General features: G+C 29.5%; 1 protein-coding gene across 1 annotated transcript in view; it reads left to right on the forward strand.

Annotated features, from left to right (window-relative positions):
* Positions 1-20,627, forward strand: part of LOC113376743 (protein sidekick) — a 65,466-nt gene continuing 44,839 nt past the window's right edge. Inside the window, exon 1 of the mRNA XM_026616782.1 lies at positions 1-543. Within this exon, the coding sequence (XP_026472567.1) occupies positions 342-543 (202 nt within the window). The 5' untranslated portion in view covers positions 1-341. The remainder of the gene's footprint in view (positions 544-20,627) is intronic.

Below are 20,627 nucleotides of genomic sequence, written 5' to 3' on the forward strand. Positions count from 1 at the left end.
AGTATTTATATGTAAAATGAAGACGGTTATGTTTGAAATCTCATTTGGTATTTAAATGTGTAATAGTTTTATAATAGCAAGTGTTTGACCAAAATATATCGCGACAAGATGTTAATCAAAACATCCCATTTAACTTTTTCATCAAGTATTGTGGATTCGGCTTATGTTTCACAGGTGTGTTGTGTGTTGAAATTGTCTTAGCAACGCCGTGTTCTTGTGAATTGTTAAAACCGAGTGTAAATAGCATTAAATAATAATGAAAAATTGCACGTTGATTAAATTCATTCTTTTATCTAAATTATTGTTTAATTTACGTTCGATATCATTCTGAATATCGTGAAATGACGGTTGTTCGTGAAAAAAGGTATTTAAATTTGATCAAAATGGAAGAAACTGAAAGGAATATATCCGTACGATGCCCAAATAATGTGATGTTAGTTATAAATAAGTTTATTAATAAGTGTTTATATGATTTTAATTCTGTGAAGTGTTTCCTGTTTTTTATGACCGCATTGCTAGCAGTTACCTTCTGTCATGCTACAGGTAAGCGTTTCTTTGTCTTTCTCTACCTGGTGCATACATGTTTAATACAGGATCGAATTGTAATAAAATACTTCTAGTACTATTTATTTAACTTAATTTTATATTTCACAATCTTTACAATTGTATAATGTGGGTAGCATATATTTTTAATTGTTAAATATTCCGTTGATATTTTACAAAGTTAAAATATTTTACAATCTTAAATACTACCACTGTGTAGTATTTTAAAATATTATTCTACACTTTAATCATAATAATTACTCGATGCCTTCCAGGCAATTGTAATTGGATGAAAATAAAAAAAAAAAATATTTCGTTGACAATTTTAAATTAATAGTTTTCTAATAATAGTTCGGGTTATTTTTACTCTAGTAATATTTCAAACGACAACATTTAATTTTTACTACTCGGAATATGGTTTTTGTTGTTATATGTGTTTTCTAAATAATCTTTTAACTTCCCGGGGGATTGTAATCGTCCAAAAATCGAAAATGATTTTTTTCATATTCTTACGTTTCCGAAGTTTCAGAACATTTTGGCATACCTTAGAAAAAATGTATGTGTATGTATTTGTGAATACAATTCTTCATCGACGGTTTCGACCGTACGGTTCAACCGATTTGAATGATTCAAAAAGCAATCGATTCCTATTGACAGGGAGACGCGCTGATTAGTTTTAGACAAGAGAAACAAACAGGTCCACTAGTTTCGGAGATACGGAACTAAAAGTGCAAAAAATTGCAGTTTTTGTGAAAACGAAGCATCCGATTTGAATGATTCAAAGAATATTTTGCTTGCGAAGAAACGATTAGTTTTTTTATTTTTTTTTTATTTCAAAATTTAAGAAAAAAAATTTAATTACCAAAAAATGTTATGGATTTTAATTTTAACTCTAGCTGAAATTTTAAAGCTCATTCATATAATTGAAATAAATAATTTAAACTTTGCAATGCAGTTTATATAATTCTTACAAATATGAGATAAGTTTCTTCATTCTAATTCCGCTTGATTGAGTTTTGTTTATTTACTTTTCATGTCAATATATATAACATCGTCGTCGTTGTCCAATTTATAAGCTCTTATATTTTATTTATAAAATACGCATAATGAAAATTACAGTATTTACAATAATCTATTTGAAAACATTTTTCTCAAATATTTCATTATCGTACGGAAAGCTCCAGCAATTTGCCTTAAGGCACGACGCACAACTAGTTAGTTCATAATTTATTTAGATATCAGGAGAGATAAAATTGGTATCACAAAGACATTTCTCTCTAAACTACAAGATAGTAAATTATTTTAATGTCACCTTACCTCACTTATATCGTATAAATTTTAAGTTATAAGACCATTTTTACATGAACATTGCATTTCACTATTTACTACGTATTGTGGATTCGGCTTATGTTGAGAAATCCAATATTTGACTTATTGTTAGGATTATGAAATTAAGATTTATTAGTTATAACAATTTTAAATAAAACATTAATATACGAGCATAAAGCAGAACACTATTTTTACCTTAGGATTATCAAATTTCATTTTTTTTATTTTCTTATAGATTACAATCTGTCTACATAGACGGAAGACATTGAGTAATTAGTTTGACAAATAACATAGAATTTTAAAAGGAAAACCAAGTGGATCACCTTTTATTAATGTACTAAATTATATCTTACTTAAATATTGCTATAATAAAGAAAAAAAAAACTCAAATATATACATTACATTTCAAATGTTGAAAAAAAATTTGAAAAAAAAATTAATCGAATTTTATATAATCTTGGCTGATAAACCGTATAAATATTATGTGCCAAAGCACTATTATTATACTTTTGGAAAATAATGCGTTGTTTTCATAGAAACGCGTATGTTGATCTGCCGATGTCGTAAAATCATCTATATACCTTTTGCTACTATAAATTTTGAATTTTAATTATTTCAATTTTGATTGCCTTACAATTAGTCTTTTTTTACACAGAGAATTTTGTATTATTTTCAGAAATTTGAAATGCTTTTTCTTAACTAACAATAAGTGTGTTAAAAGTGTAAGTTAAAATTTATTCAAGTATTCATTTCTAAAAAAAGTTAAACTTTATATTTGGGGTTTAAATCCATTGCACTAATCTGCCATATTAGATGAATTGAATTTAAAATTGGTAATTCAGAATAACTATGTTCTAAGGGAGAAGATAATTGAAATCACTCAATTGATGAATTTATATTAATTGGGAATAATCTCAATAATTCGATTTAAAATAAAAGATTCTCAAATTATATAAATGAATAAAATAATTCTAAATAAGGAAATAAATCTACCTAAAGAAGAAAGAATATTTCAAGAAGTAAATCTATCTTGCACCAACATTAAATTTTAAAACATTTCAGTTTTTTTCAAAATATATTCATAAAGATATAGATAAAAAAATAGATATTTTAAAAATTATTTTTTTAAACAAGTTCATATTAAACAAAAAACTAATTTTCAAGTATTTAACATTTCTCAAACATTCAAAATTATTTATTATTCAGTTTTTTTCACATTTTTTTTTCATAAAAATAATCATGACAGCTTTTAGAATACTCTACTTCTGCTCTTCAATATGTGCATATATATTTTTATGAATGTTTTAAAAAAATATTTGAAATTCATATGTTATAACAGGGGTTTACATATATTGCACTAAATGAAGACTTGGATGCTGGGCGAAACGTATGCATTTCAAATGAATTTTTAAAAACATTCATAATTTTTTTATTGATGAAACGTTTATTGATTTTATTGAACATTTTGATTCATTATGTTCAGGCTTACGGCAATAGTTTGATGAAACTTTGCAATATCATTTTGCTCTTCAACTGATACTCAACAGTCGCAACAGCAATTTGTCTTTTAGAAATAAGACATCGTTCTATATACGGATCGATGTTCATATAGATATAGATTTAAGATTTTTCAAATTAATTGCCACTTTTCTGTTGCTCGTTGAAGCAATTGAATTGCTCTTCTTCGATGGACTGGAAATGTGGGCTTCAAGTCGGTTTGAACCAATTTTTACTAAAATATATTTTATCCATTGGATAATAAATAAGGCTTATTTCATTCTATTGGTTCACATTATCAAAAACACCGATAGCGGCAGAGAGGGCGAAGGCGGCTTATGTCAAAGTTTTTTTTAACAGTTCAAAATGACGGCATTTACAAAGGATATTGGGTTCGATGTACATTGGAATTCGCATAATGTAAATTTTAGCTGCGAATATAGGAATTGCGCAGCAATATTTTTATCCGCAAAGAGTGAAAACGCGAATTGACCCTTTCCACTCGCGAATTCCGAGATTTATGTGGCTTTTGCCGCCGGAGCGGCGGCATTCCAGTAGAAAGAGTTAAAAGCGAAAATAAGGAACTTCTGCTGTATATATATTTTATATACAAATATCAATTAAACGTACGTAATGAACATTTAAATAATTAATCAAATTTTATTAATAATTAAGATAATCATAGTCTAATGTGTCTATATTTATCGTTTTGCCATATTTTACATAACTTGGTAAAGTCACTTTCTATGTACATACTTCGTTATGTTATTGTAACGAGGTATGACATATATTCTCATTATATTAAGAGATCATTTACTTATACGTGGGCTGCAGAACAAACTTCGACAGTAAACAAAACTTTGCTTTTTGAATGATCATTTAGCGGCAAGTTTTACAGCTTTTCATCATGGTGATATTCTGCCAAAACACAATATAAAATCTAGGTAATAATTAGCAGGGTTTCAGGTTTTTACCATATAAAATTCAACATTTTTTTGTAAACTAGTCAAGTACAATAGATACAATTTTTTCTCTTACTTTCTCTGGCTTTCTATTAGCTTATATGGTTTGTAGTTGGATGTTTTGCCTTCCAACCAAAAGGATATAGGTTCGATACCCTTTCATTGATGTCAAGCAATAGTGACATTGATTTTTACTTAAAAATATATATGGAAATTTATTCACAAGTGGAAATAGCTCGTTTTCAGGAGTGCTGGACAAAATTAAACAATCAGTGTTATTATATTATACTGATACTATAGTATTATATATTTAATACATAGATAGTAGCCAGGTAGTTTAGAAGCATCATTAGAAGAGTTCATAGGACTCTTGAGTTCTGATTGCTGTTCAAAGGCAATTAAAGAAAACTTTTTCGTCTAGTCTCTCGTGTTCTTAACTACGTTAACGATGCCAAGATGCACCTAATGCGTCTGTTTACAGAGGCGAGGACAAATAAAACATACATAATATCAGTGCATTGATATCGTGTCTTAAGGCAAATTGTTGGAACTTTCCATACCGAAAATTATTTTTGTTAAAAAAGCTTGAAAAATTTGAAATTTTGGAAAAAAATTAACTTTATTGAAAAATTTGAATTCTTTTCTGTATTTTGAAATGTTTTGGAAAATTTGAATTTTTTAACTTCCCGTACGTAGGACAAATTATAGTAATCGCAAAAAAATTTTTATTATCTTTACGTTTCAAACGTTCTGAATATTTTAGCATACTTTAGAAAAAATTGATGTATGTGTGTGTGTATACAAATTTTTGTCGACGATATCGGGAACACCGATCAACCGATTTGAATAATTCAAAAAACATTCGATTCGCATTGATAAGGAGACGTGCTGATTAGTTTTTGGCGAAGGCGGGCCTAGCCGTTCCGAAGATACGGGGCAAAAAGTGGCAACAACGGTAACTCAGTTTTGAAGAGAACGGAGCGTCCGATTTTAATCATTCAAAAAATATTTTACTTGTATTTACAATATGAAGATATGATTAAATTTTTGGAAAGGCAGGTCGAGCGGTTATGAACTCTCAATAAAAATGAGTTAAAAAAATGCCATTTGGCGGTCAAAAATGTTCACTGGACTTATGTACATCAAATTATCAGGTATTTTATAGAGATTTTAATAATGTTTATACATTTTGTGTAAAGCTTTTGTGTTCCGTACCAAGATTTTTAATTTTGAAGTTCACGTATATGGTTCAAACATTGTCCTCGACATTTTCGACAGTATGGGATAACCGATTTGAATAATTAAAAAAAAACATTCGATTGGTATTGATAAGGAGACGTGCTGATTAGTTTTTGGCAAATGCAGGTCTAGCAGTTTTGAAGATATGGGGCGAAAAGAGCCGAAAATGGGAATTCAGTTTTTGAGAGAATGAAGCGTCCGATTCGAATAATTCAAAAAACATTTTATTTGTATTGGCTAAACGAAGAACTCTTCAAATTTTTGGAAAGGCAGGTGCAGCGGTTATGGTGTGCCAATAAAAAAATGCTATTCGGCTTTTAAAAATGTTCATTAGACATATGCATATCAAATTATCAAATATTTTATAGAGATGTATACAGATTTTGTCATTTTTTTTTTTGGTTTTCTCCGTAACGGTTGGACCTGCTTTCCCCAAATAAGCACGTCTTCCTATCGATAGGAATCAAATATTTTGTGAATCATTCAAATGATTCAGGTTGATCCGTGCGCCCGAAATCGTATCGGGCGAAAAATTGTATCCATACATACACACATACATATATCCATTTTATTCTAAGGTATGCCAAAATGTTTAGAAACCTCTGAAACTCAAAGGTATGCAAAAATTTTCATATCTTCGCTATTATTATAACTTACCCTATGGGAAGTTAAGAAGTGTTACCCGTAAAATGATGAATGTAGAATACATAGTTTAAATATCTCTCGTTTGTATTTTGTTATGTACATAAAGTACATTCTTGAATGATCTAGCGATCGCTTTATTGGGTGTCTTCTTCTATGCGTTCGGCGAATGACGTCTCGCATCCTGTCAAACCGCATTCGTTTGTATCCCAACACAAATCATGTATGTAAGTCTTGCGACGGCAGATGCCGGCATTCCACATATGTGTTCAGAATCCGAATGTATTATTACTGGCATATTTATTCACTAAAAGTTGATGTAACGAACGAATTCATCTGTTTTAAAATGCAATCATGCTTTTACTCGTATTGTTCTTTTAGAAACAATTTTAGAAGATATGCATTTGTATGAATAAAAAAATAGTATCAAGCTAAAAAAAATTAGAAGAAGACGCAATAGCAGTAGTAGAAAAATGAATAAGATAGATTTAGAAGAAAGAAGAATGAGTAAAAACGAATTAATAGAAGAAGTATTTGAAGTAAAAATAATGTCTTGAGTTAGAATTTGAAATATTGAGTTAAAATTGATTAGAATTAGAAGTAAGAAATAGAATTAAAAATAATGTTGAATAAATAAAGAAATGCTGTGGGTGGCTAAATGCTCTAAATAAAAAAATTAAAAAAAAAAAGATATGCATTGGAATTAGCTAATATTTATAAAAGTTTGGTCAGATAATGCTTTATTAATAAATTTAGAGACAAAACTAGTGGGGTGCATGGCATCGTGCCTTAAGATAAATTGCTGGAACTTCCCGTACCGTAATTAAAAATTTTGGTACGAAACCAGAAAAAATTTACACCAAATTTGTACACGTTTCTAATGTTTATATTTTGCTCTCATTATTTTTTTGTGTTCAGCTAGTGTTAATTGGGAAAATAAACGCAGAAAATTCATATCTTAAATTTTAATAATGAAGAAAATGCTAGACCGATTTCACATACAAACAGCGATTATTAAAATTTCTATAAAATATCTGATAATTTGATGTACATATGTCCAATATTTTTGACCGTCAAATGACATTTTTTTTAACTTATTTTTATTGAGAGTCCACAACCGCTGGGCCTGCCTTTCCAAAAATTTAATCAGTTCTTCATCTTGTCAATACAAGTAAAATGGTTTTTGAATTATTAAAATCGGACGCTCCGTTCTCTTAAAAACTGAGTTACCGTTTTTGGCACTTTTTGTCCCGTATCTTCGGAACGGCTAGACCTGCCTTCACCAAAAACTAATCAGCACGTCTCTTTATCAATACGAATCGAATGTTTTTTGAATTATTCAAATCGGTTGATCGGTGTTCCCGAAATCGTCTACGAAAATTTGAATCCGCACACACACACATACATTATTTTTTCTAAGGATGCCAAAATATTCAGAAACATTTGAAACGTAATGATATATAAAAATTTTCATCTTCAATTTTTTTTGCGATTACTATAACTTACCCCACGAAAAGTTAATAATTAAGAGCTTGATGAAAATTGTAGCATAAGTTCATATATTGCAATATGTACAATGTGAAGCAGTTGAGCCAATTTTTGTTATATTCTAGGGCGTTATTTAAAAATAAACTAGGCAGATTATTTGTATACTGTTCGCCGGTAAAGGTAGAAATTAGAAGTTTAAAGCATCTTGGTTTATCATAAAATGATAAAAAATGAATTGAATGAAATGTAACTATTTAAATTGTGATCAACTTTATAAATATGTATTATACATTAATTATAATGAAACATCTCAGACAACTTATTGTTAGAACTTTTCAAGTGGTGAAAATAGAGATATTTGGAATAGTTTTCGACGGTGTTTCTAACCGTAAATAAATGATGGAACGGTTCTGCCCGTCTTCACCAAAAATAAAAACAATCTCACGAGATCTTCAATCAGTGTTTCTAATGTTTATATTTTGCTCTCATTATTTTTTTTTTGTATTCAGTTAGTGTCATTTGGGAAAAAATAGGCAGTAAATTTATATCTTGAATTTTAATAATGAAGAAAATGCTCGACCGATTGTACATACAAAGAGCGATTGTTAACAATAATCGTACACAATGGAATGATTTTTGAATAGTAGTAGAATCCTACAATCCTACCCTACTAGTATTTCCCAGAATTCTGTTCTCGACCCTTGGTTTGGTCAACATAACTTTGTATTCGTTTTCCTTATACAATTTGATAATTATGCTACTTACTACATATTTATAATAATGGAAAAAAATCGAAAATGAAAGTTTGTATATATCTTTACATTTCAAAACTTTCTGAGCATTTTTGGCTTACATTAGAAAAATTTGATGTATGTGTGTGTGTGTGCGGATGTATGTGCGGATACAATTTTTTGTCGTGCTTTCGGTTGAAAATTATGTGAGTCGTCAGTATCACACAAAAATTAAAAAATTGCTAACACTTGGCTTTTAATATGCATGATTTTTATTTTGATATACTGAATTTTATAATAATAAATTATCCTTTATATTAACTATTTACCAGTAATGCAGTTAAAAGCTAATCTGTTGTGATTTCAACAAATACATTGTGTATAGTAATCATTAAAATAAAAGTCTAGCGCCAGGTCAATAGGTTATTAGATATTCTTACTTATTTTACTTAAAGTGCATTGACACGGAATGATTGCATCACAAATCATAAATGATATGGAGAAATGATTTTTCTAGTGAATGTGTATGTTAATCTTTTAAGTCAAGAATTTAGAGCTATGTCAAGAAAAACTGTGACGAAGAAAGTATGTAAATGAATTATAAAACTCTCATATGATTCTTTAGGAAGCATGTAGTTTGTGCCTTAATACCATTCACGCCAAAATATTGTTTCATACTTCTGATAATAATTAAGGGCATAGTCTGAAAAGTATAGGTTGAGAACTGCATTTTTTGACTCTACACATACATATTTGAAATGAATGATTGAAATTTTTCAATTCTTTTAGATAATTTTGATTTCTTAATCATACTTACCTTGTAAATTATTTTTGAATTTTTTAATAAAACATTATAGTCCATTTTTAAGATATTTTTTATAGAGAGTTGTGAGTTTTTTGCATGTTTGAATGAAATCCTAATTTAGGTAAAAGGAAAACATTTACACAAATTACAAACCTATTACACAAATACAAAGTTTTACTTGAAAAGTTGAATTATGTCAGTGAGTTGAAAACGAACAATATCGATAGAGTCCTGGTTTATAACATATATTTGTATACTATTAAATTTTTTATTTTTATCTCTTTTTTTTCGGGTCTTCGAAACTGCTGATTTTGTGCATATACCAAAACCAACCAATAGATAGATAAATCGGTTGTTTTTTATCTCGAAAACGGGGCAAAATATTGTATCTATACTTGCTTACATATACATATATTACACACATTCAGGGGTCGATTCTGCTGTAAAATAGACCGATGTTATGGCAGGACTATGTTATGTAGCAGTTTTTATATAAAATCATTACTGATTAAAGTATTATATCAAAATCTTATTGATGACTTTTCTTCAATTTTTCTTTATTAGTTGTTTTATTTGTAGTAGTATTACTCGAATCATTTACTTGAATTAATTTTGAAATATTCTTTTTTTTAAATATATTATTATGAGTATTAATATTCTAAAACCAGGAAAGGGTGGTTATCTCAATTGTACATGTAAATATCTAACATGTTGTAAGGTATCTTGACACGCATTGTGAGTAAAAAGAATAGAAATACTTTTTGCTCTACTTATCATATTACATTTTAATCATAGCTTGAATCGTTTGCCTAAACTCTATGTTTCAGACTATCGCAAAAGGTAGAAAGTTTTGACAATATTTGTATATTATTAGGGAGTAGCTGAATACGATTTTTACTGAAAACACTAATTGTACACGTAAATTTCGAGGTCAAAACCTGTTTTCTTCAAGTTTTAATACGTTACGTTCTGAAGTTCAAGCAATACTATTTTCGAATTTACCTAGTACTTAATGATTATCAAAATAAACCTCATTCATATTTATATTTTATCTTTTTAAATATATTATACTATATAATTTTTTTTATAACTAAGTTTTTTTTCTAACCTTGCTTCTCTTCTTCTAACTTCTAATTTTATTCTATCTTAAATCAAAAATTCATTTTCTACTTAATTTCAATGCAGTAAATCAAATGACAATTCTATGTCAGTGCTAGGACTCAAACGAGTATCTCTGGCTTGTGAGTCGCGCATGCTACTGAGTGATCTATGCTGGCAAATCATTTTAGGATCGCAACGCGTTCCGGCAATTTTTTTTTTTTTAAAATCGCTACATACTGAAAAATGATTTCATAAGTGAATTTCATAATTTTTATTTTAACTAATTTTTATTAAACGTTCCTATTATTGTAATAAACCTAGATATATGTGCACAAAATGGGTTTTGTAATGATTTTTGTTGATGACATAAAAACCGGTTTTTTAATTTTAGCGTCCCGGAAAAAAAATATTAGCACAACACCACTGTTTGCAAGGGCTTAAAATTGAATATGTATTTTTAAATGCATTTTTATATTAATAAATATAATAAAATTTAAGTAGTATATTACGGTAGTACTACTTTTACTACTAAAGTAGTACTTACTACTTATAGTTATATTTTTGTAACATCCGGAAATTCGTCATTTTATGCATCCCTTGTGTTTTATACATTCAAGTACAAAAAAACTTGACATATTAGAACCATTTGCTTACTGTTGTATGACGCGGCACGCACTTCATAGCTGACTATATATATTAAATGAAGGGTCTGTAGTTTTTGAAGTATTTTTAACTCTAAAGTGGTATTTTAGCTGTAGGGTAGTTACTAAGTAAAAAAGTTACATCCGATATTTTGACTTCCAACGTTCATACTTTTTTTTTATTTTACATTCAAATCTATTCAAAGTACTACATCAAATTGGTTTCCTTGGGCTCGCCCGTAGGTAAGCGGTTAAGAGCGACGGGACTTGTTTCAGATGTCCCGGGTTCGATACCCACTTAGAGCAGCCTGTTGTCAGGCAGCAGTGACAACGATTTTCACTTGGAAATATAGATAGCAATATATTTCCAAGTGAAAATAGCCCTTGCCCGGCATTGCTGCACCAATAAAAAGTCAGCCCTATTAGATTAATTCTAATAACAAAAATCATCAAATATGGATGGATTAACCATTGGGTTACCATCTAAAAAATACGAAGAAAGGAGAAGTTTCAGCCCAACGGCTCATAGGACGTAAGTTTCTGATTGCTGTTAAAAATAAAAAAAAATTAAAAAAAAAATTGGTTTCCACATTCTTCTTTGCACAGCAGTGCAGGTAATGTTAGTTTAATTTGAAAGTGTATTTTTGATCTATGTTCGATATCATTCATGATATCAGTTTGCACGCAACTCATGTTTTGAACTCGGATCCTTGTTGTTGCAAGCCCGAGAAACTCAATATAACTTGGAGTATAAATTGGGTACTAGATTTAACGAGCTGACTTTGTATGAACCAGGTCGCGAGTTCGGGCCCGCGCTCAGGAAGTCCTGATGTCGTGCAGTAGCTATGTCCATTTAAAATAAGACAATCTCGGGCACTGCGGTGTTAAGTGGCAATGGGAAATCTCTCACACTATTCTTCCCTGAATCGAGTTGGAGTTTAACTCAGCTCGCGGATACTATCCATTATTATATATTATTATATTATATATATATATATATATATATATATATATATATGTGTGTGTATATATATATATATTATATATATATATATATATATGTTATAAATTTCAATTGCTATAGGTAAAACGTATACGCGGTCGGCATGACGACAGATCATGATGCTGACTAACGGACTCGACTCTATGATAAATATAGCTGGAATTTATCTTTAGCACCACATTACATTACATATAGATATAAAATACTTTGCATTCGAAATGAATAAAAAACGTTTTAACACTTCAATTTATTATTTTATGGAATTTTTGGTACATAGGATTGTATGTTTTTTGATAGGCCAAATATATATATTTCGAGTTTATTTTCATTTTTTATATATTATTTTTATTAGGGATGCAATTTTCGGGCCTCTGGGATATACTACAAAAAGCTCATCGCATTTCAAATTTTAATTTAAAATTATCTTTTTACTCGAATAAAACATTCAATTTTATAATCAAATTAACATAAAACATGTATAAATTTTTATTTAACAATTACTAGTATAACGATTTCACAGAAATAGCACCAACTTTAACAGTGTGTTCTTGTTAAATTTGAATTCTTTTATTACCATTCGGAATAGTTTATTAGGAACGTTCCCACGGACGCGTTGTCTCAGATTGTTGATGAAGTGTTTTATTACCGAGTAAACTTGAGATTGGTGTTAGGGAGTTAGTTTTGTCATATAGACGAAACTTTCGTGGAAGAATTTGTGCTTTTTGTACATAAATATTCTTTTATTTTTATTTGAGCTTTATAAGCAGCAAAATGAGATAGTTTGATTTAATACATAAGAGGTTTGATATTAAATATGGATTCAATATCATTTATTCGTAACAACGAATTGTAGCTGTGGTTTCGTATGTGGAAACTAGCAAACTAGCCAACATTTGAAGTTTAGATTTTACTATACAAAACACATACATATAAAATTGCGAATGATAGATTAATCCTGCAGTCAGTAAACTTAAACCTACATTATTCTGACTAGTGTACCTTTGTAGCTCTTACTGCTACTTACATGTTACGGTGCGTACACATGAGGTATTTTTCGTGCCATCACTGGCAGATCCGCACTGACAATGAGTTTTACTCGCATTTTATACAAATTTGCTATTGTAGCATTACTTCTAGCCCAAAGATGCAACTTGTATGGAGCATATAGCAAAATATAATACACTATGTACTACTTAAACGTAAATTCTGAGATATAAATTCTGAATAATCTATACTTTTCGGAAGAAAAATCTTATTTTTGATAAAATGTGTGCATATGATTGCCACATGTAAGGAAAGAGCAGAAAGAAAACTGACATACTACTGACATATTTTTACCATATATCATCACTTCGCATGCACATCAAATTATCTATTTCTTATAAATGTAATCATATACATAATTTTTAGTAGTAGTATTTGTTCGGTTTCGTATGAAATTGAAGATTTTCAAAATTTATTTTACATCAAACAAACTATTGTAACTTGCATATTTTCTTCAGAAATTTGAATTGCTTTGTTTCTTTCACATTTAAAGTTTTGTAAAAAGTTTACGGTTATTTTTTGATACATCAGATTTTTTCAAAGAACTTCTTGAATATTGCAAATAATATTAAGTGATTAGAATGTATTAATTATTCTATATTTGTCGATAATATTTTCATTAATTATGTTTATATATATATATATATATATATTTATATATATATATATATAAATTTTATATGCTAAGCGTGACAATTGCTTGTGAACTATTTTTGGGATTTATATACTGTCGTTAGCTTATTACGAACTTTTCAAGCATTGAAATATTTCTCGGTAGCCGGATGTTTTGAGATATAATTCAAATCGAGCAAAATGTATAACATTAAACAACTAATTGCAATTTTAGTTTTTTTTTATTTTACTATAAAGTTTTACAATTTTATATAATATAGAAAGCACAATATGTTTGCACTAGCTAATATCATTAAAGTTTCCAAAGAGATCAAGAGTCATATCAAAAGAATTATCAAACTAGTGGGGCGCATGGCATTGTGCCTTAAGGCAAATTGCTGGAACTTCCCGTACCAAAATTTATTATTATTTTTTTTAAAAACGATTAACATTTTTGAAAAAAATTTACTTCGAAAAAATTAGATTTTAGAGTAACTACAAATTTGACAAAAAAAGTTTTCTTTATTTTGACATATTTTGGAAATTCTGAACTTTTTTTTTAAAGCAATCGTACTGCTTTAACTGCATAGAGACGAATTGTCAAAGCGCTTAGGCGCCGCATCGCCGTCGGATAAACATTGGTACGGAACCCATAGGAATGTAAACAAAATTCACATTTATTGTTAAAATCTCTATAAAATATCTGATAATTTAATGTGCATATGTCTAATGATCATTTTTTACCCCAAATGACTTTTTTTTTACTTTTTTTATTAGATATCCGAAACCGCTATACCTGCCGACATGAAAGTTTGATCAATTCTTCATCTTTTCAATACAAATAAAATGTTTTTTGAATTATTCAAATCGGACGCTCCGTTCTCTTAAAAACTGAGATACCGTTTTTGGCACTTTTTGCCCCGTACATACATCCATTTTTTCTAAGGTATGCCAAAATATTCTGAAACCTTTGAAACGTAAAGATATATAAAAATTTTCATTTTCGATTTTTTGCGATTACTATAACTTGCCCTACGGGAAGTTAAAAATATCATTTTTATATATTTAAACAGCAATGAGAATAATGTGTTTTATAAGCTTTTGTACTTAATTAATTCTCTTGCTGACACAATGCAGCAATACTTCGATGCCAGTGCCCTGAAACTTGGTGCCATATCTGAGATCTATAAACTCAAATGAAAATCCGATATCACTACTATTTGAAATCAAACTGGCCATTGTGGGTATTGAACCGGCAACTAGTTACTAGAACACGTCATTCTTAAGAAAAATAATTTTTTATTTTTTGATTTTGTAAATATATTTTTAATAGAATATTTTAAGTTGTTGAAACTTTATTGAAATATTTCAATAAATAAAATAAATATAAACCGTAAATTAATTTATAAGATAATTATCTTATGGATGTTAATTATAATACTTCGCATAACATGAATTGATATATGGAACCACTGTTTGTAATTAAATTTGATTATGTGTGCTAATTATATTAACAATTTATTAGTGATATGTTTTAAGTTGTTGTATCGATTAATGCAAAACACTAACCGAAAACATGAAAAAAACTAAGTAGTTGCAATTTTGCCAGGAAAAGTCAAGTATATTTACTAATTGCAGAAATGACGGGATGAGCTATTTTTATTTGAAAGTCTATCAATTTCAAGTGAAAAATGAATATCACTACTGTCGACGCTTACCACACCGTTCAAATTATTACGAATTTCATATGCTACTTGTGTACCGTCGTTTGTCCAAAAATCCTCAAGCGTCGTCGACACAAATTGAATGCGATAATATTTCTAGTGTAATTCCCACAATTATCCGGTCGTTAGTCAGTCGCTTGCAGAGGTGTTGCGTTACCTGCTTCGAGTGGCTTTTTTTTAGAACATAGTAGTAATGTACTGTGGAAACAGCTTTAGATATTTTGCTTATTGTAAAGTACATGTGCTTTTCTATTTTTCTTTCGTTGCCTGCTTGTTATGACGAGTTATTACAATATGGTTGTTAAAAAAACATTTTTTACTACAAATTGTTCATGCTCTTATTGATTTAGTAATTTATATACTTTATTTCAGTATTATTATCAAGCAAAATCATAAAATTAACTCATAAAAGATTGATCATTAAATTTAGATAGTTTTCTCTTATGATTTGATTTTGATTTTTTTAAAAGTTGAATGCATATTTATAATTTTTTGCAAATAATGTTAGGCTTTCACATTATATCAGATACATGTCATTGCTTATACATAATTAACTTTCCGTAGGGTAAGTTATATTAATCGCAAAAAATTGAAAATGAAAATTTTTATATATCTACGTTTCAGAGGTTTATGAACATTTTGGCATACCTTAGAAAAAAAGGATGTGTGTGTGCGGATACAAATTTTCGGGAACACCGATCAACCGATTTGAATAATTCGAAAAACATTCGATTCTTCGTATTGATAAGGAGACGTGGAGATTAGTTTTTGGCGAAGGCAGATTTAGCCGTTCCAAAGATACGGGGTAAAAACTGCCAAAAAACGCTAACTCAGTTTTTAAGAGAACAGAGCGTCCGATTTTAATAATTCAAAAAACATTATACTTGTATTGACAAGATGTAGAACTGATTAATTTTTTGGGAAGGCAGGTCCAGCGGTTATGAACTCTCAATAAAAATAAGTTTAAAAAAATGTTATTTGGCGGTCAATGACATATGTACATGAAATTATCAGATATTGGACATATGTACATATGTACATCAAATTATCAGATATTTTATAGAGATTTTCATAATTTAAATTTTTTTGGGTTCCGTACCAAGATTTTTAATTACGGTAAGTGAAGTTACAACAATTTGCCTTAAGGCACGATGTGATGCACTCCACTAGTTAATTATTTTCATTGTATTTCCGAGAATGTGCCTGTGTTTGCTTTTTGTGTTGCATGCATTAATAATCGTTTAATATTTATTTATTTATTTATTGATATATGCGCTTTGTCTGTGCGCCATATGAAAACCTGTCCCAGTATTGCACCCAACGCTGTGAATGGTCATAAAGATGATGAAGAATTTAATTTCGAAGTATAGTAAGATTGGAAGTATATAGTAAGAAATACAAAAAGGCGTTTTAGGTATATTCAGTAAAATTAAAAAATCTGTAGGCTAATTTATAAAATCGATCTATTGATTGATATTATTTACCAGGTGTTGATTGTTTTATCTTGAAACTTACTGTGTCTCTACTTATATTTTTATATGCTGAAATAGCTCGATCGGGTAATAACCGTCTGTGATTAATATATTGTAAATCTGCAAATATATAATATTTTCAATCAGAGCACAATTATGTTTAACACTTTCGACTCGGGAGTCGGACTGCCAGTCGGTACGCTGCGCTCGGAATATTATAGTGCTATACTTATCTCTCAACTCGGAATTTTTTTTTGTATCGGATTTTTTTCAAAATGTGGTTATATTGCTTTTAAATATAGTTATTATGATAATAAAATAGAAAATTTTGAAAATTAAAAAAAATTGCACTCTATATTGTTTAAAAAATCATTTCTTCACAGATCTTTATTAGAATTATGGGGATCATGAGCTAATAAATTAATTTTGTTATATATTTATTTATAAAATTAATAAATCAATCAATAAATGAATGTAATAGTAAATTAATTTTTAAAATATAAAAAAAAAAATTAAATGTAAGTTTAGTTTGCGACGAGTCGTCGCCGACACGATTTGCCGCCGGAGCGGCGGCATCCGAGTTTAACGGTAAAACATATTATGCCGCCGAAGCGGCGGCATCCGAGCGCAACGGTAAAATGACTATGCCGCCGGAGCGGCGGCATCCGAGTCGAAAGGGTTAATATATTATATCGCGTGCATTTCTTACTTTTTAACTTCCCATAGGGTAAGTTATAGTAATAGCAAAAAAATCGAAAATCAAATTGTTTGTATATCTTTAAGTTTCAGAGGTTTCTGAACATTTTGTCATACCTTAGAAAACATAGATGTATGTGTGTGTGTGCGTGTGCGTGCGCGGATACAAAATACGGATCAACCGATTTAACTAATTCAAAAAACATTCGATTCTTACTGATAAGGAGACGTGCTGATTAGTTTTTGTAAAGGCATGTCTATCCGTTTCGGAGATGCGGGGCAAAAAATACCCAAAATGGTGTTTAAGTTTTTGAGATAACGAAGCGTACGATTTAAATAATTAAAAAAAAAACATTTTACTTGTATTCACGAAATGAACAATTGGTAAATTTTTTGTAAAGGCAGGTTCAGCGTCTCCGGAGATCCAATAAAAAAAGTGAAAAACAATGCCATTTGACGGTCAAAAATGGACATTAGACATATGCACATCGTATTATCAGATATTTTATAAAGATTATAATTATTAGCACAATTGTGTGCCCATTTATATGGGTTCCGTACCAATGTTTACACGTTAGACGACTACGCGGCGTTTATGCGCTTTGATATTTCGACTCCAAATCAGCTATGCAGCGCGATTGCTTATAAAAATGTTCAAAATTTGCAAAAAAATCAAAATACAAAGAAAATCAAAATATTAAAAAAAATCAAAATTTTTTCAAACATTTCAAAATTTCTCAAAAATTTAATTTTTGCAAAGTTTTTTTTAATAATTTAGTTTTCGGTACGGGAAGTTCCAGCAATATGCCTTAAGGCACGATGCCATGTACCACTAATTGATTTTTACTCTTTGCCAATATTGAGCAGTTGTTCATAGGTCAATGTAATGGGTCATCGCAAAACTTAATTTACTGGCTCTTTTCCATGGGTTAGTAGAATGCCAACAGAAACTAAATCCTTCATTTACGGTTATTGACACATAACTGGATTTAAATACTAGAACACAAAATAAAATTCAACAAACTAAATAAGATTGCTTTAATCTAATAAACTTGCATTTTTAACAATATTTATTAATATTAATAGACAATGTGTTTAAAATAATTTCCGATTATGAGTATTGCGCGGTATTAACATTGTGCAAATGATGTATGTATTTATTAAGGACAGAGTGTTCATAATGACTCTCTCTATCAGCAGTTATGAAAGATCACATACAAGTTGTGCTGTACACGCAGAATGAAAACAAGAAATATCCATTATGAACCATATTCAATTGCTTAGTAATGAATGTAAAATTGCATTTGTTAAATATAATAAAATATAGATGTGTTTTAATTTAGATAAGTTTTTGTGAATACAATAAAGGTTTTTGTTACTGTTTCAAGCTCGAGCCACGCATTTTCAAAATACTCAATATCACAAATTTGATTCTATTCGTTTTTATATTGATTATAAATCATCTACTGAAATAACAGTAAAACATACATGACTGTTTATGCATTTTTTGGTTTATGCTGGACAAATGAGTGAGGCTCACGGGCGTTTTGTTTATTTTGAGACCAAAAAGTAAAAAAGCAATTCATCACGAGTTTTCGTCTGGTTTAGTCAAATGTTATTTATTTTTTATCAGGTAAATGTTATTCTTCCATATAATTATAGTACTTTTAATATGCACAGAGATTCTGAGTATAATTCTCACGTTTTTTTTTTATAAACTCACTTTTATTTTGAAATTCCGAGTTGGGGTTAGTTGAGCATAGTTGCTAAACTTGTTCTGTCACTAAGACAATTACCATTACCTTTCAGAAACTAATTAATATTTTTAAGATTTAAGCTAAGTCTATGAGTAATAATATTAAGAAATAATGATTTTAAACAAAAATACTGAATATAATGGTCAAATAATTCCTAAGATACGATATTGTTTGTTGATTCTACTTTTGGTTAATTATTCAAAGAAAATTACTATAAGTTTTGTTTTCTCTGTCAATAAAGACCATAAATATAGAACTGGTTATTAAAAACTTATTTTATTTCATCACTAATCGACATTGTACCTATGATTTCATTGTACTTTCTTAGTGCTTAACTTGCCCCACCTATGGGGTACATTGAGCATACTTGACTTTTTGCATTTAAACAGCTGTAGCTTCTAAATTTTACTTATTACCAAAAAATAGTATTAACACTTTTGTTAAACGATAAACAACACATCCATTAAGCCGTATAGCAATTTATTGAGACTTTTTATTGAGGAGCTACATCCGTTTAAGTAAAAATTTGCTCAACTAGCCCCGCCCTACCCTAGGCCCAAACCGCTGAGCCTACCTTTGGCAAAAACTAATAACCACTTTTCTCCGTCATTACGAACTGAATGTTTTTTAGATCATCATACAAATCGGATGATCTGTTCTCTACATAACTCGATTTCTATTTTCTGCACTCTTTGCTCCATATCTCCGTAACGGTTGGACCTGCCTTTGCCAAAAACTAATCAGCACATCTCTCTATTAATAGGAATCGAATGTTTTTTAAACCATTCAAATCGGTTGATCCGTGCGCCCGAAAACGTGAACGAAAAAATGCGGACATACAAAACACACACACGCACACACACACATCCATTTTTTCTGAGGTATGCCAAAATGTTCAGAGACCTTCAAAACGTCAAGAAATGCAAAAATTTTCATTTTCGATTTTCGGCCCATTACTATAACTACCCTACGGGAAGTTAACAAAAAATTAAAGGAGTTGAGTATGATCTATTTTTTAAAAATTTAAATTTAAAATTTTTTTTCACTTTTCTACGATTTACAAAGGAAACGGTTTGGCCGATTGTAGCGCAAAACATCGAATCCTCATCGAATGGCTTTAAAATTTTTGAAATCGGTCCAGCCGTTTTTGAGAAAACGTCGATTTACGACAAAACGTCTGTTCACATACACACACACACGTACTTTTCCAAATTTGATTCAGAATGGCTTGAAACGTCGAGAAAACATAAAATTAGCAAATCGGATTTTTTGATGAAAACAAACTTCTTTTTCGGGAATTTAATAAAATCTAATATGACATTTATTAAGTAAACAACTATA

Source organism: Ctenocephalides felis, unplaced genomic scaffold, assembly GCF_003426905.1.
Source record: "Ctenocephalides felis isolate EL2017-DRISC unplaced genomic scaffold, ASM342690v1 CF-g0.4_SCAFFOLD_01886, whole genome shotgun sequence".
NCBI classification, from domain to species: domain Eukaryota; kingdom Metazoa; phylum Arthropoda; class Insecta; order Siphonaptera; family Pulicidae; genus Ctenocephalides; species Ctenocephalides felis.